The sequence below is a fragment of the Anas platyrhynchos genome, chromosome 1, assembly GCF_047663525.1.
Source record: "Anas platyrhynchos isolate ZD024472 breed Pekin duck chromosome 1, IASCAAS_PekinDuck_T2T, whole genome shotgun sequence".
NCBI classification, from domain to species: Eukaryota; Metazoa; Chordata; class Aves; order Anseriformes; family Anatidae; genus Anas; species Anas platyrhynchos.
Window position 1 is genome coordinate 148,448,101 of NC_092587.1, and position 27,954 is coordinate 148,476,054.

General features: G+C 39.1%; 1 protein-coding gene and 1 long non-coding RNA gene across 3 annotated transcripts in view; one reads left to right on the forward strand and one right to left on the reverse strand.

Moving 5' to 3' along the window:
- LOC119715637 (uncharacterized) overlaps window positions 1-19,075 on the reverse strand; it is a 56,262-nt gene extending 37,187 nt beyond the window's left edge. The window contains exon 1 of the long non-coding RNA XR_005262899.2: window positions 18,991-19,075. This is a non-coding gene — a long non-coding RNA (uncharacterized lncRNA). The remainder of the gene's footprint in view (window positions 1-18,990) is intronic.
- ARGLU1 (arginine and glutamate rich 1) lies at window positions 18,078-27,589 on the forward strand. 2 transcript variants are annotated; one of them, XR_005262898.2, is made up of 4 exons: window positions 18,078-18,710; window positions 22,822-23,047; window positions 24,882-25,457; window positions 26,739-26,827. XR_005262898.2 is itself a non-coding variant. In XM_027444021.3 (4 exons), exons 1-4 carry the CDS (start codon window positions 18,355-18,357, stop codon window positions 26,901-26,903), a joined length of 831 nt encoding a protein of 276 aa, XP_027299822.1. In that variant the 5' UTR covers window positions 18,080-18,354; the 3' UTR covers window positions 26,904-27,589. The 2 variants fall into 2 exon arrangements, 1 of the variants encoding a protein (XP_027299822.1); XM_027444021.3 differs by having other exon boundaries at window positions 18,080-18,710; window positions 25,374-25,457; window positions 26,739-27,589.
- The last annotated feature ends 365 nt before the right edge of the window (window positions 27,590-27,954 follow it).

The window sequence follows — 27,954 nt, forward strand, 5'->3', positions numbered from 1 at the left end:
GGAGAAGCTGGCAGGCTATGGCTTAGACAGGTACACACTTTGCTGGGTTAAAAATTGGCTGGACAGACAGGAGGCCATTCCCTCTAGTTGTATCGCTAGTTATCTGCAAGAAGAGGCTGACCTCCAGCTCCTCACAACTTCCTTTCAGGTAGTTTTAGAGAACAATAAGGTCTCCCCTGAGATGGCCCAGAGAGTAGTGGTTAATGAAGTTAAGCCAGCTGGTGTCCCGTTACAAGTGGTGTTCCCCAGGGGTCGGTGTTGGGGCCCATTTTTTTTAATGTCTTTACTGATGATTTGGATGAGGGAATTAAGTGCACCCTCACTGTTTGCAAACACCAGGTTGGGCAGAAGTATCAATCTGCCGGAGGGTAGGAAGGCCCTGCAGAGGGACCTGGACAGGATGGGTCAATGGACAGAGGCCAATGGAATGAGGTTCAACATGGCTAAGTGCCAGGTCCTGCACTTTGGTCACAACAACCCCATGCAGTGCTACAGGCTTGGGGGAAAGTGTCTGGAAAGCTGTGCAGAGGAAAAGAACCTGGGGGTACTGGTTGATGCTCACCTGCACATGAGCTGGCAGTGTGCCCAGGTGGCCAAGAAGGCCAACGGCATCCTGGCTTGTATCAGGAATAGTGTACCCAGCAGGACCAGGGAGCTGATTGTCCTCTTGTATTCTGCTCTGGTGAGGCTGCACCTCAAGTACTATGTTCAGCTTTGGGTCCCTCACTACTGTAGTGGGTTTACGTGGCAATGTTTTGGTAGCAGGGGGCCATAGGGGTGGTTTCTGTGAGAAGGATCTAGAAGCTGCCCCATGTCTGGGAAGGGCCCCACTGCTGACCAGAGGCAAACCAATAAACGATATTGTTTTGCGCCTCTGTGAGAGCATATTTAAGACAGGGAAAAAAAAACGCTGCAACACACAGCAGCTGGGAGAGCGAGAGGAGTGAGGAACAGCCTTGCAGGTGCCAAGGTCAGTGCAGAAGGAGGGGGAGAGGTGCTCCAGGCGCCGGAGCAGAAGTCCCCTGCGGCCTGTGGCGAGGACCATGGTGAAGCAGGATGTCCCCCTGCAGCCCATGGAGTACCACGGTGGAGCAGGGTTCCACGCTGCAGCCCGTGGAGGAGACCACGGTGGAGCAGGTGGCCCTGCACTGACGGAGGCTGCCGCCTGTGGAAGACCCCTGCCGGAGCAGATTCCGGGCCGGACCTGTAGCCCGTGGAGAGGAGCCCACACAGGAGCAGGTGACCTGGCAGGAGCTGCTGCCCGTGGGGAAGCCAGGTTGGAACAGTTTGCTCCTGAGGGATGGACCCTGTGGTACGGACCCATATCTGGAGCAGCTCCAGAAGAGCTGCTGCCTGTGGGAAGCCCACGCCAGATCAGTTCATCAAGGACTGTATCCCATGGGTGGGACCCCACAGCACAGGGGACGAGAGTGACCAAGAAGGAGCGGCAGAGAAGAAGCGCTGTAGACTGACCATAACCCCCATTCCCCTGTGCCACTTGGGGCGAGAAGGTGGAAGAGGGTGGATGGGGGAGGGAAGGTGCTTTTGTTTTCTTTCCTTTGTTTCTCACTTCTCTAGCTTGCTAGTAATAAGCAATAAATCTCACTATCTCCCTATGCCGAGTCTGTTTTGCCCGTTACAATAATTACGGTGTGATCTTCTTGTCCTTATCTCAACCTTTGAGCCCTTTTCATCGTATTTTCTCCCTGTTCCTCTTTGAGGAGGGGGAGTGAGAGAGCGGCTGTGGTGGAGCTCAGCTGCCCACTCGAGCGGAACCACGACAACTACAAGGACATTAAGGCCCTGGAACACGTCCAGAGAAGGGCTACAAAGATGGTGAAGGGCCTGGAACACAAGTCCTACAAGGAACAGCTGAGGGAACTGGGGTTGTTTAATCTGGAGAAGAGAAGGCTCAGGGGAAACCTTCTTGCTCTCTACAACTACCTGAAAGGAAGGTGTGGGGAGCTGGAGATCAGCCTCTTCTCAGAGGTAACTAGTGATGGGACTAGAGGGAATGGCCTCAAGTTTTGCCAGGGGTGTTTTAGGTTGGAAACGAGGAGACATTTCTTCTCAGAAAGAGCAGTCAGGCATTGGAACAGGTCACCTAGGGAGGTGGTGGAGTCACCGTCCCTTGGGGTGTTTAAGGAAAGTTTGGACATGGTGCTTAGGGACATGGTTTAGTGGGTGACATTGGTAGGGAGACAGCTGGACCAGATGATCTTGGAAGTCTTTACCGACCTTAATGATTCTATGACAATTAATTGATCTTTAATTCTAATACAGGACTATGAAATCACTGTAATTTTGTATTATTTCAAAATCAAAATGATTTCAGGAGAAACGCTTAATCATCATCTTTCTGCCGACTGCTATCCAATAATAGCTACTGAGACAAGTCAAAGAAAGGTCTAATATCTTGTGCAGCTATCATATTGCAATAAACATTTCTAAAATGGCATCGTTAGAAATTATAAACTCTCTTAATAGATATTACTGCTAAGAACAAAGTTCTGTGTAATGAACTTGCCTACTCTGTGATGTTTTGTATGGTCCTCTTCTTACACAACTTCAGATGAAATTAGCATGGCTCTCTGATCCAGACTTTTTTTAAAGTTACATGGTTTACACTACGATTATTATTAAAGGAAACCATTACATAAAATACTGAAATCTCTCCAACCACACTGTATTCCTAGAATGTTTTATTTTTTACAATTGAGGTAATTGATACCCTTGAATAATTCTGTTTCCACCAGGGTTTGCCAGTACTGAGGCACTACTGTAAGATTACGTAAGAAAATCTGAAACCCCTGTGGCTTGACACAAGTAACACTTTGCCAGAAAGTCTCTTCCCTCACAGAGCTCTATTATTACATGTATTTGCAGTCCAGCAGGGAAGGATAACAGTGAGTCACCCACAGGCACTGCCCCAGGGAGATGATCCCTTCCTAATGTCAATCACAGTGAAGAGTCTTACCCTTTCATTTGCAGTAAGGCTGCAATGGTCAAGGCAGGAATCATAGTTATCATGAAGCCGGAAGAGGTCCTGCTTAAATGATGCTCATTTAGGGCTCAGATGATTTTACAAAGATGCTACTGAGATCAAGTACAACAAAACCAAACATTTTACTTAAAAGAAGTTTTACTATGCTTTACAAAAGATCAAAGTGACGGGCTTCTAGGATGAGTGGTGCATCTCATAGATACTATATAAAACACAGTTTCTGTGTCTGAATTAGGGACAACAGCCTCTTAATTTCCTAAATCCAAAATATTCACTTGGCTTCCTTCATACTATGGCAGCCTAACCTAATTGCATATACTGGAGGTTCAGAGAAGGAAACATTGACAGACACAGAATGTAAGACATACACAAGCAACACCTTCTCTGAACTGTACAGGATTAACCAGTCTGAGGCCTGATTGTGAACTCTTCATAATGATGACGATAACAGTAAAAATACATTTGTATTTCTACAGGAACATTCAACCTAACATCTTAAGGAGTAATGCTGGAGTCATCATTAAACATAACACAGTGTTTCCCTGACATTAGATGAGAGCAGAATCATTTCAGATAGATGGTAAACTTTGGTAAACTGTAAGAATCTGCTAAGCGGAGCATTCAAAATGCTGCTCTCATAGGTCTTGATAGCTACAGAACCAATTAAAATCAGCTATGAAGTCAGGCTCTCAGTCAGTCATACCTGTCTTTCTGAGGCCTATGCTGTGTTGACGCTCACCAACCCTACAAGGATTTGGGCATATTTAAAATATATACTATAAAACAGAGTATCAGACTGCATTGGTTTTCTGAATGCACTTGAGTTCAAATGTTTTTGTAAAGAAAGATATTGTATTTCTATTATAATCCACTATTGTTTTCATTGCCATTATTGCTACCATTATAATTGTTCTTATAAAAATGAAGTACAGAAATCAGATGGGCAACAAAAACACTGATCAAGAAAAAAGTCTACTGACTGATATGTTGTATCTACAGACTTGTCTGCCATTACAAATATATTTTTATCTATAAATAAGAATGACTTTTTATCCTAATTAATAAGTTATTTCTCCATCAAGGAATTTAATATACTTTCCAGAGAATCATGGATTCAAATTTGTGGACAATAAAGGGAAAGGTGCTTATTTCTGTGAATTGTTAACTTCCTGGTTGTTCTTCTCTAACGTTAATGCTGAGGAGGTATTGCTCAAGAGTAGTTTTATCACATAAAGCACCTTGGCCAGCAAGTAGGATAATATTCCATTTTATTTTTTAATTTATAGGTTTTCAATATAATATGTTTTTTTAACCTCATTAATGTTTTAAAATGTTTTGTATTCAACTATGATCAAGTATAAAGTGGACATATTCAAGTATATGCAAGCATGGTATTTTCTACTTAAGAGCATCTGATATTACACCAGTTTTGAATGATAGAAAATGACCGCAAAAGCATACCAACAACAGAGAGTTCAATAAATTTAGAGATATGAAAGCAAATTCTATGATGTTCTATCACTTTGAATTACAAGGAAGGATTTATCTAGAATGAGAAAAATATTCAAGACTAGTTCTGAGTTAGCCCACACATGACCTAACCTCACTTTTTTCCCCTCATGAAGATGCAAGTTAATACTCTTTAGCCTAGCTTAAATATACAAATTTAATTGTGATGGGAACTTCAAATGGATGCCAGATAGCTAAATCAAGAGGGTAAAAATAAAAAATAAAGATGCTCTGGATTTTAACTAGGAAAGGGGTCTATGCTAGACAATACCACAATGGTCATCTGGCCTTGGCCTGGCCTGTCTACATTTCCTAGCACAGGCCTAATTGAAGACTGATTCTCAGGCACTTAACACTTAATATAGTCCTTTATTACAGATCCCTGACAGGAGACTGCCAAGCACCCCACAATCAGCAGATGTTTCTGTGAAACAATATCATATGCTAAATAAAATAATGTACACAGTAGCTACCTTCTGATTTAAAAAATAATAATAATACAAAATACAAAAACACAAAAAGCTCTGTTTAACTGTACGTGTTATTGCAAACTCTTTTCAATGAAGAACTCCTTTTAATGAATTCCTGTACTGTTACAAGAAAGTAATAAAGCATCTGAAGCCAAAAAAATTTATGATCTCCCATAAAACTTAAGAATGGACAAACTGATTTGTCTCAGCATTTATAGAGAAATAATTGGACTGAGAATTTACAGGCCAAGTTTCCACTTGGAAAGAAATTTTAGGTACTGTTACTATTACAAAACACTGAAAATGAATGTTCATAATGGAAATGCTGATGGACTTTTAACTTCACCAATGCTAGCTAGACATACAAATGCTCACAGACACTCTGTGAAAATCTGAAGCTTACTTTGACAAACTCTGCTTTAGTATATAAAAAGTGAACGACAGCCTTTTCTGGCTTTTCAATTCAGTACAAATGTAAGCACAGAAATCACTATCTCGCAAATCTCCTGACTTACCAGAATTATTGTAAGTCATAAGTGAAGATGAGAAGTGTTAATGAGACGTGAGTTACATTTCTTACTTTTTTTTTTTTTTTTTTTTGAGACTGTACTTTGGAGAGGTCTCCACAGCCGAAATCTCTTTGCAAAGTTATTTTCTTTTTTCAGGGCAAACTGAAGGCATGTTTCACATTATCTATCTGACACAAGCTTGAAAAATATCAACCTAATCAAATCATGCACGGTTTTTATTACAGTTTAGCAAAAAATACTATCTGACATTACCAAAAATGAATCATATATTTGGCTATAGTAATTTCTATACAGTACTAGGATAAACCCAAATATGACAAAAAAACTCATGGCTACTGTAAAATACCTTTAGTCTACTCTGTTCTTTTTCACTAAATCCTTTCCACGGGGAATTGACCAGCTTACTTCTGGTTCACATTTTTCTTCCCTTTCTGGGAGAGGTTCCCAGTATAATCTTTGCCAATGGGACCAAAACATGGTCTTATGAGGAGCGCTTTCCAGATTTAGTCCCATGATTCAAGACATCATCAGGTTTTAAAGGGGAAAAACCCTCTCTGTGGCAATATTAACCTGACATGTCTCCAGTCTAGACTAATAATTATGTTAAGGACAAAGTGAGTCCATTATCCACATGGAATGGGTGGAGGCTTTGATAAACCAGTAATAATAGATTTCAGACTAGTCACTGAGGACTTTTCTTACTTATTTGCTTTCATATAAAAAGGAACTTTAGGCTCATTCAAGAATTCTGCTTCCACTGGGTCTGACAAACAGCTCGTTTATTTCAATCAAAGGCAAAGGACTGCATTTAGTGTGGTACCCATAAAACAGGAAATTGAATGTTGTTCAACAAAGGTTGACCTGCTCCTGTAGATTATTGTCTACACTGCTTTTGTTCAGAATGGGAAGCAGGGTTCCTTTAATTGTAACATTCTAAATCTTCTCATTGCAGCCTTTTATACATTCAAATGAACACATTCATTTAAAATCACCCATGCTTTCTAAAAATTGTACAAGAAAAACAAGTGTTGAGAACTGTAATGAAGCTGGTGACCTTCAGTAGAAAAAAATGTACAATTCATATTTAGAGGGTAGCAGTTTCCAAATACAAACACCATAGTCCAGCTTTTAGCTGTGCAATTAGAACAAACTTAACTTTCATTAAGAATACCATGCAGATAACTTCGGACAGAAAACAGTCTCAACGACCACAACATGGTTACCCAACCTACATAACTGGAACTGTAGAACTGGGGAATGAATTCTTGAGTGCCACCTACTGGCATCCTAACCAGCTCACTAGCCATTCACGCATCTATCTCCATGTGTACAAAGTAAGAAGCCTGAGCGCACATGTAAATAAAATACATGCTTATCCAGGCTATTCCTACTTTAGTCATACTCACTTATGAATTCTAGAGTAGTGCAATCCAAGGGTGGCTCGCAGACTGTTTTCAGGAGGGCATACTAATGTAATATTTATACAATCATGTTGGCATTCATCTTTGACACAGACAGACCAGCATCCAACATCCACAGGCGTGAGTGCAAATCCTTTTGCCAACCTCCATGAGTGTATCTGGAGACCTGAAAATGGTATTTTCAATGCAAAAATGTTCACCAAAGTACCTAGTCAGAGGTAAAATTCTTTATTCCATCTTGAAAGAGGCAAGAAAATAGATTTTCAAGCACACTTTATCGACAAAGGAAAATAAACTATGTATAACACAAAATATTTGAATTATTTGATTGCATTTTCCTTCTACAGATCTTTAAGAATTGTAAAAAGACTGAAAAGCATTGTTATCCTCATTTTCCACAGAGGGAAGTCAGAAGAAGAAACTAAAATGTGGCTTTTTTTTTTTCCTTACTCACAAGACAGTCACTGAAAAGAGAAAGAAAATATTTCAGAAAATATCACTTTTGCATGCTGTTTTTCAGATCGCTATTTAAAACAGATAGTGTATGTGAACTGATTGCTTTCAGATTAATTCAAGAGGCTGATATTTTTAAATAGCTGCATGCAAAAGTCTAATGAAAGATGCATTTCTAACCTCATTGGAAAATACTGCTGACACTATGTGACTTCTCAGAGTTATGTCAGAAAAAGAGCATTTAACTTCATTCATAGCATAAATTCCTGTCATAAATTAACACAGTCTTCACTACAAAATGAAGCACAAAGCTTCATACACAACCACAAGAAAGAGTACAATTATCACTATCAGTCTTCAGCTAAGACTATCGGTCTATCAAACTAAGTTGATAAACTTAGCTTCAGGTCCATCTTTCTTTCAATAAGAAAAATATTTACTATTAAAATACCTAGGAAGCTAAAGACACAATAAAAAACAGTAGTAATAGAAATAACTTATGTGGTCTGTGGTTTTTGCTCCTATGCTACAACTAAGATGCTGCTTCTTATTTAAAAAAAAAAAAAAACTCAGAGGGATGTTTTTCTTTCTCTTCTGTTCTCCAGTGTAACTACTCTAACAGGACGAAACAATTCTAAAAGACAACAATCATTTATGGCGTACTGATGCCCAGTGTAGATACAAAGGAGATAGAAGAAAAATGTAAAGATGCAGTAAAAAGAGCAAAGATGCAAATGGAGAAAACATGAAGACTTTTAAGCTGTTGAAGACCTGCCCAAATGTTAATAGCTATTGTAAAAAACAGACATAGCTGAAACAAAGAAAAAAAAGAATAATCAGGAAAAATCTAGTCAAATGGCATTGTCTTCCTTCATATGAAAAGCAGTGTGCTACAGCCCATACAGATGGGTGGTTATTTATTGCATTGTGGGGAACATTACATTCCCTTTCTTTCTCTAGCCAAAGGAGGACTGAGCTCACATTACTCAACCTAGTCCTTCCCAACACAATTAGGATGGCCTCATGATGGAGTGCTGCCTCTCCATCACTTTCAACATAGTCTGAGGCTTGAGAAGATGATGCTTGCCATAGCACATTGTCTTCTCTCTGCTGTATGATTTAAACATTTGGAAAGAAGATGCTGCATTCTCCTGGAGAAACATGAATTGTCACGTAGGGAAAGGCAGGAAACACTCACCCATGTTTTAGCCTTCCCAGCAAATCCAGGCCTCCATTCTGCACACATACCACACTGCATACATACAACGAAGAAGGTAACTCGCAGTGCACTAGGAACAAATCATCCCACAACTCACTCATACTCTGTTAGTAAAGATACCATCACTGGGAATGTAGAACAGCTGTTGTCACTATGACAAAGCTAAGCTAGATGGTGCCCTTCAACGAGGAAGTGCAGGGTTGGAACCATGATTGCAATGTCATGCAGACTGGAAACACAACCACAGCACTGCAGAGCTTCCTTCTATCTAGCTCACCACACACCTCTCCATTTGAAATAATAATGCCTGCTACAATCTGGCCTTAGAAGCCTTTATCAGCTTGAATTTAAAATGAAATGCAGCTAGTTTTAAATAACCTTGTTACTTTATGAATGTTTTACTTTTTTTTTTTTTTCCAAAACTACATGGATCTCTAGAAATTCTTGAAGTCATAATTGAATTTTTGGGAACAGCAGGTTTTTTTGTTTGTTTTCTTCCAATAAATAGCTTTGCTCAAGTTTCTCCTGGCAGGTAAACTTCACTGTTCAAGTTAAAAAAAAATCATATATGCCTTCCTAGCATTAATAGTCCATTACAATTTCTGCTACCTCAGAAAGTGAGCAAGAAATAGCTACTGGTCTGTGTTTTGGAAAGTCCCTCTCCTGCCATAAGCTGTCTGCATGGATGTTAAGCACAGCTCTCCTTCAGGCTCTGTACCTCAGTTGTGAAGTAGAGGTAATAGCAACTCCTTGCTTCACAATAGTGTTGTGAAGTTAAACACAATAAACCCTCAGGAACAATGTGGTCATAAGAGTAAAGTAGCAAAGTCAAAAAGTCAGGGCATATTTATTTTGCTGGCAAAGCACTGCTCTCAGAGCAGTAATGCAAACACATTCTTGGTGTAATGACAGGTAGGGTTGCAAGTGAGATGCATTTGGCCTGTTGCTTTTAACTCGCATTGTTTCTGTTGCTAGCTTTTCAGGACACTGCAATCAAATAATTATTGTTTCCTTGGTTGCCAACTATTTTTCTTTTATTAGTAATACCGACCTTTGTTTATTCTTCTTCCTCCCATGGGAAATTTCAACATGCCTCCAGAAGGGATGTTGTATGACTCTCATTTATAATAGGATCCCTCCCTTTCTTCCCAGGGGAGACTTTTTTTCCACCCTCCTCCCCACCCCCCCCACATTTGTAGATGTGGACACCAAGTCAAGGCTCTCCTGTGTTCACATTCATGTGGTTTGAACAAGATGAACCAATCAGCAGTTCTCACGCATTTGTCTAAGAGATGTACTGTTCAAGAGAATTCATCTCAGACACCATTTCATTTAAACTGTTTAACACTCATTCTGGCAGCATTAGCAACAGACTATACAGAAAAGTAGTATCAAAAATACATTTTTAGTGGTTTTCCTTTCCTTAATGCAGTGAGTATTTTCTGAGGGTTTTGTATCTTTCATTTCTTTGCTTTTCTGTTCACTTTCTGTCTTCTCACCATGCTCTCTCCTTTCTCTGCAATTCATGCATTTTACTATCTGTCCCTTTCTCATCCACAGTTTGTCTTGGTGTGTTTTTGCCCTCTAATTACCCATCCCCCCCCCCCCCCCCACTCAACTCTTCTCTTTCAGGTGCGTAGTTTATTTTGTCTTCTAATCATGAACTGCTACATTCTGCCCTAGAAAAAAAAAAAAATCTCTTTCACTAGGTCACTGTGTACTTCTGCTAGTCTAATTTGTAGCCCCCAGTTCCACTACTGGCAACTCCTGCTGATGACAGATGTCTCACAATCAGCTGAATCTTGGCTTCATGCTTGAGGGAAACTCAGGACTTTTTTTTTTTTTTTTGCATTTGCTTTTTGCAGCAGCACCTTTATATAGATGCAAAGTCACATCTTCCTGAAGTACAGCTTATTTTAGAGAATTCCAGATCCCTCTGCACCATCAAGATCAAATACCTGTGGAAACAGCTTGAGAAAAATTACAGACAATGCTATCCAACAGGGTGAGTTAGCATGGATGGCATCTTGCCCTGGGAGTCCTGTTCTGAACAGTCAGAGCATGTCAGTGCATTATTTCATTACTTAATATATACAGCAGGAACTCCAGACTCAAGCATGCAGAGGAGCCTTCAACATACCAACCCTAAGCTACATACATCCTCCGCCACCATGTAGCGCAATGCATTCATCTCTTCCCATGCCTCCTGTGTCATTCAACTTCAGTATTACCTTCCCCCACTCATTTCTTCTACCTTCCTTTGGCAGGAAAGAATACATAATTGCCCAATGAGGAGCTAAATGAAGAGAGACTAGAGAGTGCTAACTCATCAACCAACTAGCAGGAAAGTCTACAAATTCAGATTGACTTGATATTCCAATGCTATATACTCAGATTGGCTTGGTGCCTATCTATCAGATGCTGGCAGTCAAATACGAGTCTTCTATCCTGCAGGGGAAAAAAATGGCTTAAGGGGCTATGTCAGTATATATCCAATACACAAAGAAATTGTGTCAACTTCTGGTCTAGTCTTTCTGCAATATCTGCATGCTCCTGAGCAAAGAAGTCAACACTGAAGGACCTGCTAACTCAGCTGTATGTGACTTTAGGGGCTATGTCTGTATCAGCAAGTAACACTGCAATAAGAAGTATGTGAACTAAGATAATGGCTGCTGGGAATCAGATGCACACACCATATATTTTTAGGAAGTGCTTTACTTCAGACTAGCTCTAGACTACAGTCTACAGAGTCCTGCAGACTGTAACTTCAACAGCAGATAGAGATCTACAGTACAGCATCTGATTCCACAGAAACACAACAGAATGATTAAGGCTGGAAGCAACCTCTGGAAATCATCTGATCCAACCCCCTGGCTCAAGCTGGGTCACCTAAAGCCAGTTGCTCAGGACTGTGTCCAAATGGCTTCTGGACTTCTCCAAGGATGGACACTCCACAAGCTCTCTGGACAAACTGTGCCAGTGCTCAGTCACCTTCACAGAAAGGAAGCACTTCTTCGCTTATGTTCTAACTCCTGTGTTTCAGTTTGGTTTAGATTTTTTTTTTCCAAAAAGAATTCAGTTTGCCTACTCTGAGATTACTCCACAATTCAAATTGGTGTTCAACAGATTTGTCTCAGCAGTAAAAATACCGCTCTTTATACTAAGCTAAAATGCTAGTGTTGATCCATAGATCGGTGGTTCTACTACAACAATGTTCTGCAAATATCAGCAGTACCTGACTTTAAAAATTGTGTTTAATATCATATTTCTTTAAAAGTTTTAGCTTGCTTCACTTTTTTTCCTCATCTCCAAAAACAGAGCACCAGAAATATAGAACTGTCCAAACAAAGATACCACCACACTATGCTTTGCTGTTGTTTAAACCATAAATGGATATGCTTCATTCATTCAAACCTTTTTTTAATAATGCAAATAAAAGAAAGGTTTCCTTTCCGCATATACATTGCTTCCCACACTACTGAGATTACACCCCAAGAATTCATAAATTTGTATTTAGCATCTGTGATAGAAACTTGAACACAACTTTATCAAATTTGTATGCCAACACAAAACACTATCAACGAACAGTAACCACATACGCATTGATGTCGGCTACATCTCTACAGAAGTACATGTAGACACTAGATACATGCTTTTGGAAACCTATTCTGCTCTAACACACTGCCATCTTAGACACGGATCCAAACTAAATAGGCCCCGAGCCCGTTGGGAAATCAATGCACAGGGTCTGATGGCAGATTACATGCACTATGCACAGATTCTACAGTGTGTATAGGTAAATACAGATGACTACACTACATAAGCAGTGAGCTAGATGCCACATATGCTGAGGGTGCCGAGTGTCCAGAGCTTTGCATGAATTCACACAGAATCACACAGAATTTCTAGGTTGGAAGAGACCTCAAGATCATCGAGTCCAACCTCTAACCTAACACTAACAGTCCCCACTAAACCATATCCCTAAGCTCTACATCTAAACGTCTTTTGAAGACTTCCAGGGATGGTGACTCCACCACCTCCCTGGGCAGCCCGTTCCAGTGCCTCACAACCCTTTCAGTAAAGAAATTCTTCCTAACATCTAACCTAAAACTCCCCTGGCGTAACTTTAGCCCATTCAAGACAATCCTGTCTAGTATTGCTAAAGTCACGGTTATGGCTCTCTGGCAGACTGTGAGGGGACAAAGTTAACCAGATCCCTCATCAAAACGCAGTTCAATTTAACCTGCACAATTGCTATCTTTGCGGTTTAAAAAATATCAAACCATCTACAGATATGTACTACTGATGCAATTTTGGAATAAAGGACACGAAGAACAACGATAGAACCATATCATTGTTGATGTCTTCATTAAAAAACTGTTCTTTCTGGAAAACTCCCAGAACGATGGACTTCAAGATGCCTATTTTCTCTCTAGTATTTTGGTTTTCTTCAGATCATTAAGAAAGACCTCTACGAGTACAGTCTCTCAGCTTTTGCTATTTTAATGATATTTGCACAAAGCAAATTTAAAAGCTTCTGTTAAAACTAAGCTAACTAAAATTGCATTCTGCCTCAATGCTTTATTCATACAACCTTTAGCCTATTTAGCCAGGCAAATGAATTAATGAATCAACTTGCAAAATGGAGAACTACATTTCAGAATACAGAAGAGAGAACCTGGCACTCAGAAGACTTCCTGCTAAACTGGCTTGTCCATAAAAAATATAAGATACATATACTGTATTATAACAAAAAAAAAAAGGAAGTATTAACTCAAATTTTCTGCCCATTAATGCATGCAAATTTTAGGCAAAGTGATGAATTAATGTTAAGAAAAAAAGAATGGTTTTATCTAACCTTTTTTGATATAATTTTAACAGCATGGCTGAGGGTTGAACATTCAAAAATGCTTCAGGGTCCATTCCCATTAATTTCTGTAGCATTGACTCAATTTTTAAACATTGACCTTTTTTTTTTATCCAAACTTTTATTTTTTATAAGAAACAAGTTACTTATCTACTTTTCAAAATAAAAAAAAAGTCATCACTTCCAATCATTTTCATATTCACACAGAACAAGTAGTACTGCTGTGCAGATTAGTGTTAAAAAGTAGTACAAAAAAAAAAAAAAAAAACAGGAAAAATCTGGTATTAAATAAAATTTCCATTGCCTGGACTTTATCCAAATAGCTTTTCAAAACTGAAGAATTATGAACTCACAAAATACGTACACTAATTAGGAGTCACCAAGCCAAGCGGAAACACTGTGCAAGGAGGTGTGGCTGTCTCTGTTAAAGCTAAGGTGTCTGAGTCAGCACCACAAGGGTGGCATCTTCATCTATTTAAGAGCCAAAACTTGGGAGTCCTCTCCTGAGGGCAGTGCCTACAAGTCTTTGAAGAACTGAGCATGGCTCACCCTCTTTAAAATACAGCTGCCGTAGGAGTAGTGTTATGTAATATCCGAGTGGTTGCAGCACTTGCCAAGTTCTGCGTTCCAGCTCTCAAGATTAGTCTTTCTTCCCATGACTATTAAATAAAATTCAGAAACAGTCTTGTGAGTAAGGACCAAAATCCAGGGTGACTCACTTCCCCCTTCCAGAGCACTACAGTCATTACATTACAGCAATATTGCCTCCTGCCTTTTAACCTGCATATTCCATATTTTGTGAAATCTACCTGGCTTCAACTAAGAAGGGACTTTGCTCCTAACCCCCTTTTCACCTTCCTCCAGCCTAGACAGGGGCCTGTTGATTAACATACTGTCATGGGAGGGAAGTGATGTTGATATGACTAAGAACACACCTGAATTCAATCTTCACACCTGCCCATCTAGTCTAACTACTATGCTAACCAGTGGATCACGAGCAACCTGTTTTTGAATAAGTGTCTGTTTCTACTCTATTAAAAAAAAAAAAAAAATACTATCCATGTATTCCTATTGGATCAGTCTCTCATGAGACTTAAAGGAAACCCCAACTCATTTCTGGTTAAGTCCCTAGTCAAACACATCAAATGCCATGAAATCTTTCAGGTAAATCAGAATATGCCTACAGTGCTGAAGTATCTCCACAGTTATGCAGCTGCTGGACAAGGCTGGTTGGATTCTTACTACCATCAGTCATCAGTAAACCAAGTCTTAGGTCCAGATATAAATACTTCTGCACAATATTAAATCTGCATATTCTATGTAACATTGGTCTTTAAAAATATTCACTGAGAAAAACTGAATATGGATATACATCCTGCAGATCAGTGCCTCAAGTTGTGATCAAAACTTATGTTTACCACTTCTAACAGTGTTCAAGAGCTTTTATTCAGTCAGTAAGTGAACTAAGTAATGTGACCAAAGCAAGCAAATGGACATCCCCTTCCCTTTCCTCCATGCAGTGAGAAATAGCCCAAATTTATTAATAAAGTGGTAAGTATACTTAAAAAATAATTAACTGTATCAAATTACCATGCTGATCATGATTTGGTAATTTTCTTTTCTAAAACTAAATCTAGTTGGAAATGAAAGTAGATGTTATGTTATATCATACCTCCACGCACTAGTTCAGATTGCTCAAGCTGTGCCTTTTTTTCCCCCCATATCCAAATTACAAAATACTTTCAACAGAGTCCTGCAGTTTTCTTTCTAAGGATATGATTACCACCTAAAATTCTCTTTTCTGAAAGTTTAACTATTAACTATGTTTACACAGATGATCCACACAGCATTTCTATATAGGTACAATGTGAAAACCCTGCCTCACAACTGTTTTGCTGCTCTCCCTGATGCTTCATCTCTCTACCTCTGTATTTTAGCAGCTCAGAACTCCATAGTGCTACTGAAGGAGAAACAAAGCAGCTGACAGAAAATGCCTAAGTAAAATAAGCAACTTTGGCATCAGGTGTGAAAAAGTGATTAAGTAATACAATCTCTACACCTGCAAACTTTTGTAATCCACAATGTGGCATGAATCTCAATGCTGACTCACACATAAAAAAAAAACAAACCATGCATACGCAGCTCCTGACCTTGTAACAAATTCATGCTGAAATAGCTACTTTGAAAGAATTGACAGTTTAAACCATTTCCCCTTCCAAGAACTAGATCTTCTGTGCTTCTTCTGTCTGTCCTCTTACTACTACTATGACCTGGCAGAGCCACATATGCAAATTACATACTGATCACTTTACCTAACTGTACTGTTACTTTCTCTCTACTTACTCTTCAGAATCCTTCCCTTCTAGACCTATTACAGAAATATCCAGCTGTGCCACACTCAACACAAACCAAAGTAATCCACCTTCAATCTCCAAAGATTCCCTTGACCCAGCTACTAACAGAAGTGATGGCAGGAGAGCAGGCATGACCTGCAGATTATCAGGATACAGAATCTAACTGCAGGGTTACCACCAAATACCTACAGGTTGGGAGATTTCATATGATAGTAGCCATATTACAGAGGGGTGAGGTGCTTTAATTATGCCACTATTTGGCTATCAAATAAGGTGCTTTCCAACGCCAAGGCAACTATTTTCAGAAGCAAATTATGCATTTTAATATACCAAACATATTAAAATGCAGAAAAATAATGCAAAACCACAGGAGTTCATAAAAATTAAGTATGGCTAACCAGCCATGAATAAAGGTGTTTACATTTGATGAAAAACTCAAGAATTCTAACAATATAAACCAGAATAAAATCCTAATATTTTATTAAAATATTGAATATTTCAAAAGGGAACTCACCAGGGAAATGGCCTTCTTCCCTTTAAATTAATATAGGAAATAAAGATACTTAATGACATTAAGTTCTTAAGAAGAATTCATAAACACTTCCCTTTTGTTATTACATATCCATTATAGTAATACCTAAAAATAAAAAATAAAAAAGTAAAAAAATGTATTTTATTTTTATTAAGCTATGCAAAATAAGATGACAGGAAGAAAAAAATTCCAAACTTCTAAGAAATTACAGAAATCACAAGACGGAATATTCCTCTAAAAAATTGTCAGCATTGCATAGCTTTCAGGGCCTTTTAATAAGTGTTCTTTTCCAGGGGTACTTTCTCACTTACAAAGACTAGATTCTGGTAAGAGGCCTGTCGTTATTCTAGTACAGGTACTTACATTGTGCTCCTATTAATTCAGAAGTTTAAACAAGCAGAGATGGAGCAATATAATAAGGATTCAGAGCAATTATTTCATTTTATCATTTAATTCTACTACACAAGCTGACCATAAATTGTTCTGATATTGTATACTGCATCTGTATACTTCTGAAGGAAAAATCAGTGATTTTAAAAAGGAATAGAATTCTCTAGTTCTAATTAGTAGAATTAGAAGTAGTTAATTAGTAGAATTTAACTTTTTCTTCAAAAAGTTAAATATTCTGCTAACAGTGCCCTAACAAGGATAAAACTATGCTTACAGTGCTTATTTTTAAAACATATTTATGACCCATAACTGATGCTAAAGCAATTACTGGGTCCCATTTTTCCCCCCCCCCTATATTCCAAGCCAGGCCCAGCGCATCCAATACTGAAGGTAAGAAATTTAGAAAGTTTCTGTAATTACACTTGTTGAAAATTCACCAATTTCATCAGAAATAAAGGACAGATGCAAATTTTGTTATGACAGAAAACATTGATGACTACATGGCAGAACAAGGTTAAAAAAACCTCATACATGGATGCTCACTGAACCACTAGTTCATACTCTCCACCTGACTTGAACTGGCTTTTGTCAGCGTAACTCGTTAACAAAAGACAGCAATATACACATGTAGTCACCCCCAAGCAGGTATCAAACCAGACGTCCACTGGTGCCAAGCTGGAGATTAGCTGCAGTAAAACAGATGCCAGTAACTGTGCAGTTCACCAGAGAAATGACAAAAAATAATTTTCAGAATTTTATTGGGGGGAAGGGGGGGGGATGGTTAAGGGTTTTTTTTGCTAACTTCTATAATCTGCATGGGAACAGTATCTCCTATGTTGACATAACGTAAGTTAATTACAAGAATAATCGAGGCCTGTTAAAAGTTTCTGGTAACACAAGCGCAGTAACTCCACTGCGCAGCACCTCGCTACAGGACTCGGTGGTTACTGAAGCAAATCCCAACCCCCTGGCGAAGGGGGGGGTGGGGAAACACCTGAGGGCGGCTCTGCCACACTTCCCGCTTGCGGTCGGCACCCAGGACAACGCCCGGGGCCGGGCAGCCCTCCATAAGGCCGACTGCCCCCCTTACCCCCCTGCCCCCCGCCACACGGCCCCACAAGGCGCCAGCCCCACACAACCGCCCCCGAAACTGGCAGCGGCGGCTGCGCAACGGCCGGCAGCCTCGCGCGTGCGCAGAGCGACACGCTGCCTGCCGGGCTCTCACTCCCGCAGCGCCGCCTCTCATTGGCTACCGAAGGCTGCCGAGCGGCTTCGTGCACCTCCGGAAAGCCGCCAGAGGCGGGGGTGGCGGGGAGGGGGAGCAAACGGCTCGGGCTGCGGCGCGGTGCATTGTGGGGCGGGCGGAGAGTCACCGCTCTAAGGGCCGCCATCTTGTCTGCGCCCGGACTTGCTGCCGCTCTCGGGGCCCGCTCCTCGTCCTCACCCTCGCCGCGCGGAGCGAGGGGACAGAGAGGGGACGAGGCGCCCGGCCGGGCGGAGCTGATGCGCCCGGAGCCTCCCCGTGCCTTCCACGGGCGCTGCTAGCGAAGGGGGCGGGGGTATTCGGGCGGCCGCCGGCGCGGCCTTCTCCTCTCGTCGGCCGGGATGGGCCGGTCCCGCAGCCGCAGCTCGTCCCGCTCCAAGCACACCAAGAGCTCCAAGCACAACAAGAAGAACCGCAGCCGCTCGCGGTCCCGCTCGCGGGAGAAGGAGCGGGCGCGGAAGCGCTCCAAGTCCCGGGAGAGCAAACGCAACCGGCGCCGGGAGTCGCGGTCCCGGTCCCGCTCCAACACGGCCCCCTCCTCCCGCCGCGACCGGGAGCGCGAGCGCGAGCGCGCCTCGTCCCCGCCCGACCGCATCGACATCTTCGGGCGCACGGTGAGCAAGCGCAGCAGCCTGGACGAGAAGCAGAAGCGGGAGGAGGAGGAGAAAAAAGCCGAGTTCGAGCGGCAGCGGAAAATGTGAGTGCTGGGCCTGGGCTGGGGGCATCCCGGGGGGGCGGGCGAGGGAGGGGGTGCGCTGTGCCCTAGGGCCTGGCTCGCCTCGCCTTCCTCCCCCAGGCTGGAGTCGTTTGCTCAGGGGGAGAAGGCGCCTAGGCCCTCGCTGAGGCCTAACTTCTGCCTGTTTTCCCGCCATCCTCCCCTCTGCTAAAGGCTCGTTCTATCAAGAGTGCTGAAGCCGCCCACTCAGAGCGAGAGCCTGCTGCACGTCGCCTCCCTGTCACCCAGACGCGCTGCTCACTTCCTATCTGCCGCTCTCCTGCGCTGCTCTTAAACTTCTTTCTGCCTCTTGGGGCCTCCGCGCCCCGCAGGCTTTTGTGCTGCACTGCCACACTTTCTGCCCCTCCCCTTCTGTGCGTGGTACTTATTATGCGTCGAGCAAAGGCATTTGGAGTTGCCCATCTTAGGGTTTCAAGAAGTGCTCAGCAACCATTGTTGTAACCTTGCGTTTGACTTTACTTTTTCCATTCCTCTTCAAATGGGACAGTGAGATCCAGAGATTTGTTTTATATAAAGCTTTTCCTTTTTCAGTTTTCATTGTGGGGAATATAATAAGTTTCTGAAGTCCATAAAGATAAATAAATCATGTTTAATGTTGGGTGTACGTTTTAAAGTGATTGTTGCTGTACATTAAAGATGTCTAGCAAAGTCCGTAAGTTAGGAAAGAGACCTTCAGCAGAGGTAACAACAGCTGTAAGAGTTGTGCTAAAGTAATTCTTATTTGATGCAGCCCTCGCTCCTTAGAGCACCAAGTCTAGAGATAGCACTTGTATGTGTGAAGTCAACTAGTTCTGTTAATTCTTCGGTGGAGGTTGAAGTTTTATTTCAGTTGTGCTACTCTAATGAAGTACTATTTGTAGTTCAGAAGGTCTGATCACCCTGAATTGTTGCTTTTTTTTTTTTTTTGATAATTTCCTAACTTCAGAATTTGACAGTGATGTCATAGAAACTTAATGTAGTGATACAAATGTACACGAAAACATCACATGCTTTTTGAATCATTAGCCCTAATTTTGCAGTTTACATTTTTTTCAGAACCAAAATTACAAAAAAAAAAAATCCACACACCTTCGGAATGTGCTTAACAATGTGTTTAAAATATTTGATCTGTTTTGCTTCAGTGGAGTGCTTCGATTGAAAGTAGCCTGTTCATTCAATGAATTTGATGTAGCAACATACATTTCAAGTCTATTTTCTGCGATGTTTTCTATGCAAGTCAGAAAACTTTGAAATTATACTCATGAAGTCTCTGCAGCACGAGTGTTTGGTTGATACTGGCAACAGAATAGTAAACTATTGAGTGAGAAACAACATTGGAAAAGATTAGACATGGAATTTTGATGTTTCCAAAATGTAATTCAAATTTCAAAAACAATATCAGACAATAAATCTTAATGCAGCATACAAGTGTGATATCTGAACTCATTTATAAATTGTGTTACATATACTCAGGAAATAAAATAAGTAATTTCTTGCTGACTAAATTAAGTAGCAGACAATTTATATATCGAAAGTGACTTTCTTCTTGTGTCTGTTCAAATCTTAACACATAGCCTAACTCCTGATTTTACTTGTGATTATAGTTTTCTATAGCAAAGTTTTCATAAATGATAAATAAGCGTTGTTGTTGTTGTTTTCCTCAGAAATCTGCCAACTGCTAAGCATTTGCTTTTTTTTGCAAATTTTCTAAAATTAGTTTTAGGAATTAAATGGAGCATACTAAAAATATTTTTACGTTAATGGCTTCTCTGTTTCTCTGGGGTTATTGCTCAGTAAGTCAGGGTGATAAACTTAAATCTGTATATAATGTACTATAAGTGATTTAAAAAAAAAAAAAGTAGTTGATATCAACTATTAAATCACTGAGATATGTATCTTTGTAACTTGATTTTCTTGAGACACCCAGTAAATAGTTAGAAGTATGTTGTCGTTATCCGTAAGCATATTCATTATAAATGAATTTTGTGAATAGATTTTGATCTTACTCTGTTTCATTTCTTTTTGTTTCCAGTGCTCCAAGAAATGTAGTCCTGTATATTGAACAGTTATATTTATAAAACTGTCATTGCCTGTGCTTGCGAAAAGATGTATTTGCTCAGTTTAGTGGAATACAAATGGAATTTGTGGAGGCGAGAAGAATGAAATTTGTGCAACGCACAGAGCTTAATTTGAATGCATCATTGATTGCTGAGGATATTTGTAAAGTTACTTTAGGCCTGAGCGTTAGGGTTTGTTTTTTTATAACTGTACTATCATTATTCAGTTAGCTAACTTTTATTCTCATTTTCCTTAATATTAAAGGAAAGCTAAAATAATTGAATAAACATTTGATTGTGAGCTTTCTGAAAAACAGATTTCTAGAAAAGACTTACAGGACTGTAAAAGTACTTGTGACTGAATAAATAACGCTAGGAGGGAATATTTTTTTCTAAAAAAAGAAAGTTATTTGGTATGTAAAGGGTATTAACCGACATATATATGTGTGTATATAAGTAAAAAAAACTTTTGACTGTTCTCCAACTTCCATCCAAAAAAGGCCTACAAGTTACTGACTTGGCAAAGACATGTCTGATGTATTTTTCTGGGTACTGATGGGGACCATTTTCCCTTCGGAAAATTACCTCAGGATACTTTGTCACTTTAGAAAAAGTGAGCACTAGCCCAAAGTGTCATTGGAAGAATTTGCTATCTGCTGAGAAATGGAAGAATAAATTTAGTCTTCTGGGGTTGAATGTCTAAGTTGGGATTTCCAAAACTTTTCGGTAAAGGAGAGGGACTATGAGTTTGGTTGAAAAGATGTGCGAACAATTTCTGAGCCTTTCACCTTGGTATTTCAGCTGACTATCTAGATTTGCAGTCTATACTTCATAATCTCCTATACGTAAAGTTCTTTTTACGTGTCTCAGTATAAATAGAAATATGCAAGGATTATGAAAATTACAGGATATTAGGATACTAACAATGATTGATGTCATTCTAAATTGAGGCTTTCTGGTGCTGACAGGCCACAAGATAGGTTTATAAGATTGTTTTGTATTTTATAGAATATTTGAAATGAAGGTTCAGTTTCGAGGTTTAAAAAGAGCAGCATTCTCCCCCAAAGCCTGTAATAATCCTAAATGAATAGTGCCATCTGAAACACAGCTATACAGTATTCACTCTGTAAAAAGAACATAGTTAATATTTGGATATCTAATTGCCGTACTGTACTAGTGATTACTACCTGGAAGATATTCTTTCTTCATTTCATAATAAACCTAGGAATTGACCTAATCATTCTGTATCCTTTTTAATGAAAACTTAAACAGTGATCAAACTAAGTAATAATGTTGTTGCTAAACATATATAAAGAAAAGTTGACGTTTAAAAATGCTTCCAAAATTCAGGACATGAAAGACTGTAAAGGTTGCAAGGATTTTTTTAGTGCTTGGTGTTGGTATATTGGATAATTATGGTGGAAACAGTGCTGCAGTAGACAAGTTAGAGGAGAGCTGAAGTATTTGAAATTTGATGAGATATTGGATAAGTAGATTGCAGAAACAACACCTAGAATTCTTAATAAATATTCAAATTACAAAATGTATCACTTCTGATTAGCTTGGTGCCACTGAGATGTTTGTTTTAAGACAAGATTTTGCAATATATTATGACTACATTTGAAACCATTTAAATCCCTAAAGGGTGAAGGATGGCCAAACTTGGTGGAGAGGTGTTCTTTCCCTAAAAACTATGTGTTTTCATCTCAAGAAGTAGTATGATAAGCTGTCTTCTTAAGCTTAACAGTCTAGAGATAAGGAGAGATGCTAAATATGGTATGATCTTAATGGTCCATGTGGTTGAAACACAGGTTGCCTGAAGGTTCACTACAATACATGTAGGGAAAAACATTATTGAAACGTTATTGGAATATCCAACCTATGTGAGAAAACCATAAAACCATTAGAAGTTGATTCAGTAGTGTGGTTGGTGCTTTGCATTTGCAGGAGTTCATTTCACTGCAACCCTTTTTATTGTTTATATACCCTTTTTATTATTTATTAAAAAAGGTAATCTTCATGTTTGCATTTTCTAGCCGTCAACAAGAAATTGAAGAGAAACTAATAGAGGAAGAAACTGCTCGAAGAGTGGAAGAGCTCGTGGCTAAACGCGTAGAAGAAGAGTTGGAGAAACGGAAGGATGAGATTGAGCGAGAGGTTCTCCGCAGGGTGGAAGAGGCTAAGCGCATCATGGAAAAACAGTTGCTCGAAGAACTCGAGCGACAGCGACAAGCTGAACTTGCAGCACAAAAAGCCAGAGAGGTAACGCTCGGTCGTTTGGAAAGTAGAGACAGTCCATGGCAAAACTTTCAGTGTCGGTTTGTGCCTCCTGTTCGGTTCAGAAAGAGATGGAATACTGCAAATCTAATTCCCTTCTCGTACAAACTTGCATTGCTGCGAAACTTAATTTTTAGCCTATTCAGAGGAGCTCACTGATACTTAAACAGTTACTCTCCTAAAACCTGAACAAGGATACTTGATTTTTAATGGAACTGACCTACATATTTCAGAATTGTTTGAAACTTTTGCCATGGCTGCAGGATTTATCAACGGTCCTTTCTTTTTTGGGGAAGGGTATTAAAAATCTGTAATTATGTATCCTTCATTTGTTTCATTTTGTTTACCTAGACTGTAAGAGGCTTTTGCCTTCAGTCAGGCAAAGAGCAGGGTCCAGCACTGAGCTGCAGTACCTGTCTTTAACAAATAGGTTTCTTACTCTCCATTCAAAACAAACATTTTCCTTGAGCATACATTGGACTAATTCTGGGACTTCGAGCATAAGCCCATCCACGTCTTCACGAAGGATCTATGTCCAAATCATTATTTCCATTTTTAATATCTACTAACAATTCCTTTTTTCCCTAGAAGTTATAAAAGAGCAGGTTGCCCATGTCTGAAGTCAAGCTGAACATGTGACTTGGGTTGTGTTTTTTTTAATCAGCAGCTGGAGCAGAAGCTGAAAATGTCTTTCTGTGAGACAGTAATTTGCTACTAAAGGCTTTGCCTGCCTGCCTGCACCAGTCATTCCAGGATCCAGAAATGTCAAGACAAACTTTAAATTGTGTGAAGAAAATTTGCAGTAAACAGTCATGTGTCAAGCACTTTTTTTTACTCTGCACTTCATGTACAGTTTATATTAAATGAATATATTGATTGGCTTACAAAAGGAGAGAGAGTAGCAGTGAAGATTTGCCCTTCATACTAAATGTGACCTGTCCGTCACAGAGACTTTGAAATTAAAAAAAAAAAAAGTTACAACAAATATTAGGGATATTAAATAACATTTTTTTTTAAGTTCAAACCTTGACTATAAAAGAATTGAAGTTGAATTTAGATATTTAGATGTGTATATTCAGCAAAAGCTTTATATATACAGGTTTTTGTTTGATCAGATTGATGATTTTTTTTTTAAGTGTTTTTGCTATAGTCAATATGATGTGGAGATGCCCCATCAGTTCTTTGCAATGCAGAATAAACTTCCATGCCTGGAGTGAAGTGTGCTAGCTAGTAGCTGGTTACTAGTCATAGTAAGAAGTTTTCTCTTCGTTTGCTTGCTTTGTTCATATTAACTTTTTTTTCTTACACAGACACAAACCTCTGGCTAACTTTAAATCTTCCAAATATTCAAATAATTTGGATATATATTATGTGAACTGAAACACCTCAAAATCTTTCACGCAGTCTTCATATTTATGGGTTGCATAAAAGAGTTCCATAAAATTCACCAAGAAAACAACAATTGCAAGGCGTTATTTCCTGATCTTGCCTTTCCTGGATTCCAGAATTCCAAGTTCAGACTGCAAATGACAGTTTCATCTGTCTTAAAATTGTCAAAATATTGAATGTTAAGTCCATTCTCCCCATGAAGGAAGCCCATAGCTCCATGAAGTATGGATTACCATTTGTATTTTTCACTAACAGTAAATGTATTTTTCTTATTAATTGTTTGCCTTAGGAATGATTTACATATTTTTGTTCCTTCCTATCATAAACATCTGCATTCCTCAGCTCAGCCTTCCTTGTATGTTGTTTCTTTATAAATGGTTGAGCTGCTGATGCAGGTATTGCCAAGCTAACAGTACAAATCATTTTAAAGAGGAAGCTGGCGCGTATGGCAGCCGAGGAGCACACTCTGCAGGACACTGGACAAGACAGTAAATATTCAACTTTTAATGCTGATTAAAGGAGTATAGGTAAAGAATACGTAGGTATACTTAATTGGTGAGACAAACTATTCACTTTATTTATATTTTATATATTACTTTTTAATTTGGTAAATACTATCGAGTTTTTGTAGTTGTCCTTGTTGATTTGTGTGATATTAAAATTGTAGTAATAAACTGTCAGGATTCTGTGCTTAGGGAGGGTTTAGTTGGTTGCTGTTTGGACTGGGCGGGGATGATTTAAATTTAGTATGAGAGATGAGACCAGTTTTAGTGGCTGCACAATGTACCGTTGTGAGACGAGATTGGTGGCTGTAAAGCTGCCACTTTTAAGTCAGTTCACGAAAGAATTCTGAGAAAGATTAGTGAACAAACGGAGTTGAATGTTATACTTTACTAACATCTTGCCCTGTCCTCCCGTTTAGGAAGAAGAGCGTGCAAAGCGTGAGGAACTAGAACGAATACTAGAAGAGAATAATCGAAAAATTGCAGAAGCACAAGCTAAACTGGTATGTAAAGACGTAGTTAACAGTTTTATAGAGGAATACAGGTCTCTCTGCCTAATTTGCAACACAATTAAAATAAGCAAATCAAAGCTTTCTAGAGTTTAACTTCTCTGTTGCCGGTTATGTTAGTAGCATTGCTGTTTCCCTTGAGAATAAGGGACCAGACACTTAGAATAACATTAATTGAAAAAATACTTCTAGCCGTTTATTAATTTGGAGGAAGATTGCTGCCTTCAGTATTTAAAAAATATTTTTTTTAACTGTATTTCATGGGGAAGAGTGAAATAAGTTTGCAAACTTACTCAGCTTCTAGAACAGAAGTAACTTACTCTACCTTGTTGAGCAGGACAAGTATAAACCGGATTTGAGACTAATATGTTGATAATGCGAAGTGCTGAAAGAGAATTTCAATGTGTGCTTAAAACTTCTAAGTTACGGAAGTCCATTTTATGTTGATCTCCAAAATTATTTAAGCAGGTTGCTTCTTCATGCAAATATTCAGTATCATTTAGCTGATTCTAAACAATTAAACCAAACTAATTAATCAAATTAATCAAACATTAATCAAATAAACCAAACTAAGCTTTTTTTTTTTTTATCCTGTTTGAATGTTATCAGTTTGAATTGCTGAAGTGTTTATAACCTTCTTGAGTAAATATGATGTTTCTTAAAACTGCTTGAGCTACGTCTCGTTCAGATCACACTCTCCACTGGTGTTTGTGCTTTATCTTTTCCCAACCTTATATGGGGAAACAGGGTAATAAGGAAATTTGTTAAATGGTGTAATTAACAAAGTAAGATTCAGGAATAGCTCTAAGAACCTTAAGTCAGTATAAAGACTGACCGTGTTATAAATCAAATAGAAATTGCTTTGAATTAGGAGGGTCTTACAGATAGATCTTGGAGGTGGAGACCTTTGTTTTTGAAGGTCTGTTACTGTGTTATATTATGACTTCATCTGACATGACAGGTGTCAGGAAGATTTCTCTATTTATACACTGATTTTCATATTTCAAATGTAATGTGGTGTTTGCATAGCAATGCTGAAAAACATTGTACATAAGCATTCAAGATTTTGATAATGTTAGCTATGAATGTTAAAACTTTCAGTGTTTCTTCTAAACTCACTTTGTCACCATTTTATAAATAGTTCCATTGAACGAGCTATGGCATCTAGCTCAAGTATGCTTGCAGTATGCAGGACTGGATATTGGATACAGACTTGTAAATTGCTGTTATGACTACAAAATATGTTGGCCTAAATTCTACCATTTTCATATGTAGGCTGAAGAACAATTGAAAATTGTTGAAGAACAAAGAAAGATTCATGAGGAGAGGATGAAACTAGAACAAGAGAGGCAACGTCAGCAAAAGGAAGAGCAAAAAATTATCTTGGGCAAAGGAAAGTCTAGGCCAAAACTGTCCTTCTCACTAAAGAGCCAGGATTAAATTGCAACTCTGAACTCTTACAAGGAAAAAAAAAAAGGAAACAAAAAACAACAACAACAAAAACTTTGTATGGTAGCTTCATGTTGAAGTGTTTTTTTTTTTCTCTCAATTTTTTTTTTGTCTTTTTTTGAAAGTCTGGAAAGTTAGCTTGTTCTAATAGGGGCTGTGCTCTGCAATTCTTAATTTTTTTTTTTTTAAATTCCATTAAGTTAAACCCTTATCAGATCATTTTTGCCTTTTAGAGGGAAATCTGTTCTCACATGTTTTGTTTCTGTATTAGTGGTCTGAAAGATCAGGTCACTATGAGTTGTGGATGATCTGATAAGGTTTTAATTGACCTACTCATCAGAGTTTGACTCTGATAATTGACAGAACTTTATACTGGGTATTGCTGACTCTTTTTTTTTTTTTTTTTTAAGTCAGTAAATACATGAGTAAATTGCCATGGTATTACTGGACCTCTGTGGCTTATTGTTAAATCAGTGTCCTATGATACTGTCCCATTGTTGCGCTTGATGTTCCTGATACAGGTAAGGAAATAGTTTGTCATTTCTGCTATGAATACATAGAGAGAGTTCAGTATTGTCTCTGTTAGATTTGTTTTTATTACATTGACAGCGTTCAACCAGCGTTCCCCATTGTGTAAATAAACCAATTTGCTGAATAAAGTGAAAGTCTTAAATTCATATGTTTAAGTAAATTTTTTTAGTACACTTCTATAAACAGCTGTAAGTGACAATTCACATTATTAAATTCAAGACTATAGTGGTATTTTTTTAATTTTGCTTTAAACTATTGTGGCTTCTCCTACTTAAAATGCAAAATTACACACAGTAAAAAATCCCTGCAGTTGTGAATGTTTTTAATGGCTGCTGCTGTTTTCATGAATGTTGTTTTTTTCTTCTGACAGAGACTTATTTCAGCCGTAGTATCATGTTTAAACAGCTGTATGGCTTACTGCACCCACACCAATACTTCAGTATCTAATCCCCTTCAGTTTGCCTCATAATATAGTATATTGTTATAAGTGAAGATCATTACCATATAATGA

What these genes read in the sequence shown, in the direction of transcription:
- ARGLU1 (XM_027444021.3), top strand. Translation starts at nt 18,355, where the DNA reads ATGGGCCGGTCCCGCAGCCGCAGCTCGTCCCGCTCCAAGCACACCAAG. An exon ending in TTCGAGCGGCAGCGGAAAAT is followed by an intron (nt 18,711 to 22,821) that starts GTGAGTGCTGGG and finishes TGCATTTTCTAG; the next exon opens with CCGTCAACAAGAAATTGAAG. An exon ending in CAGCACAAAAAGCCAGAGAG is followed by an intron (nt 23,048 to 25,373) that starts GTAACGCTCGGT and finishes CCTCCCGTTTAG; the next exon opens with GAAGAAGAGCGTGCAAAGCG.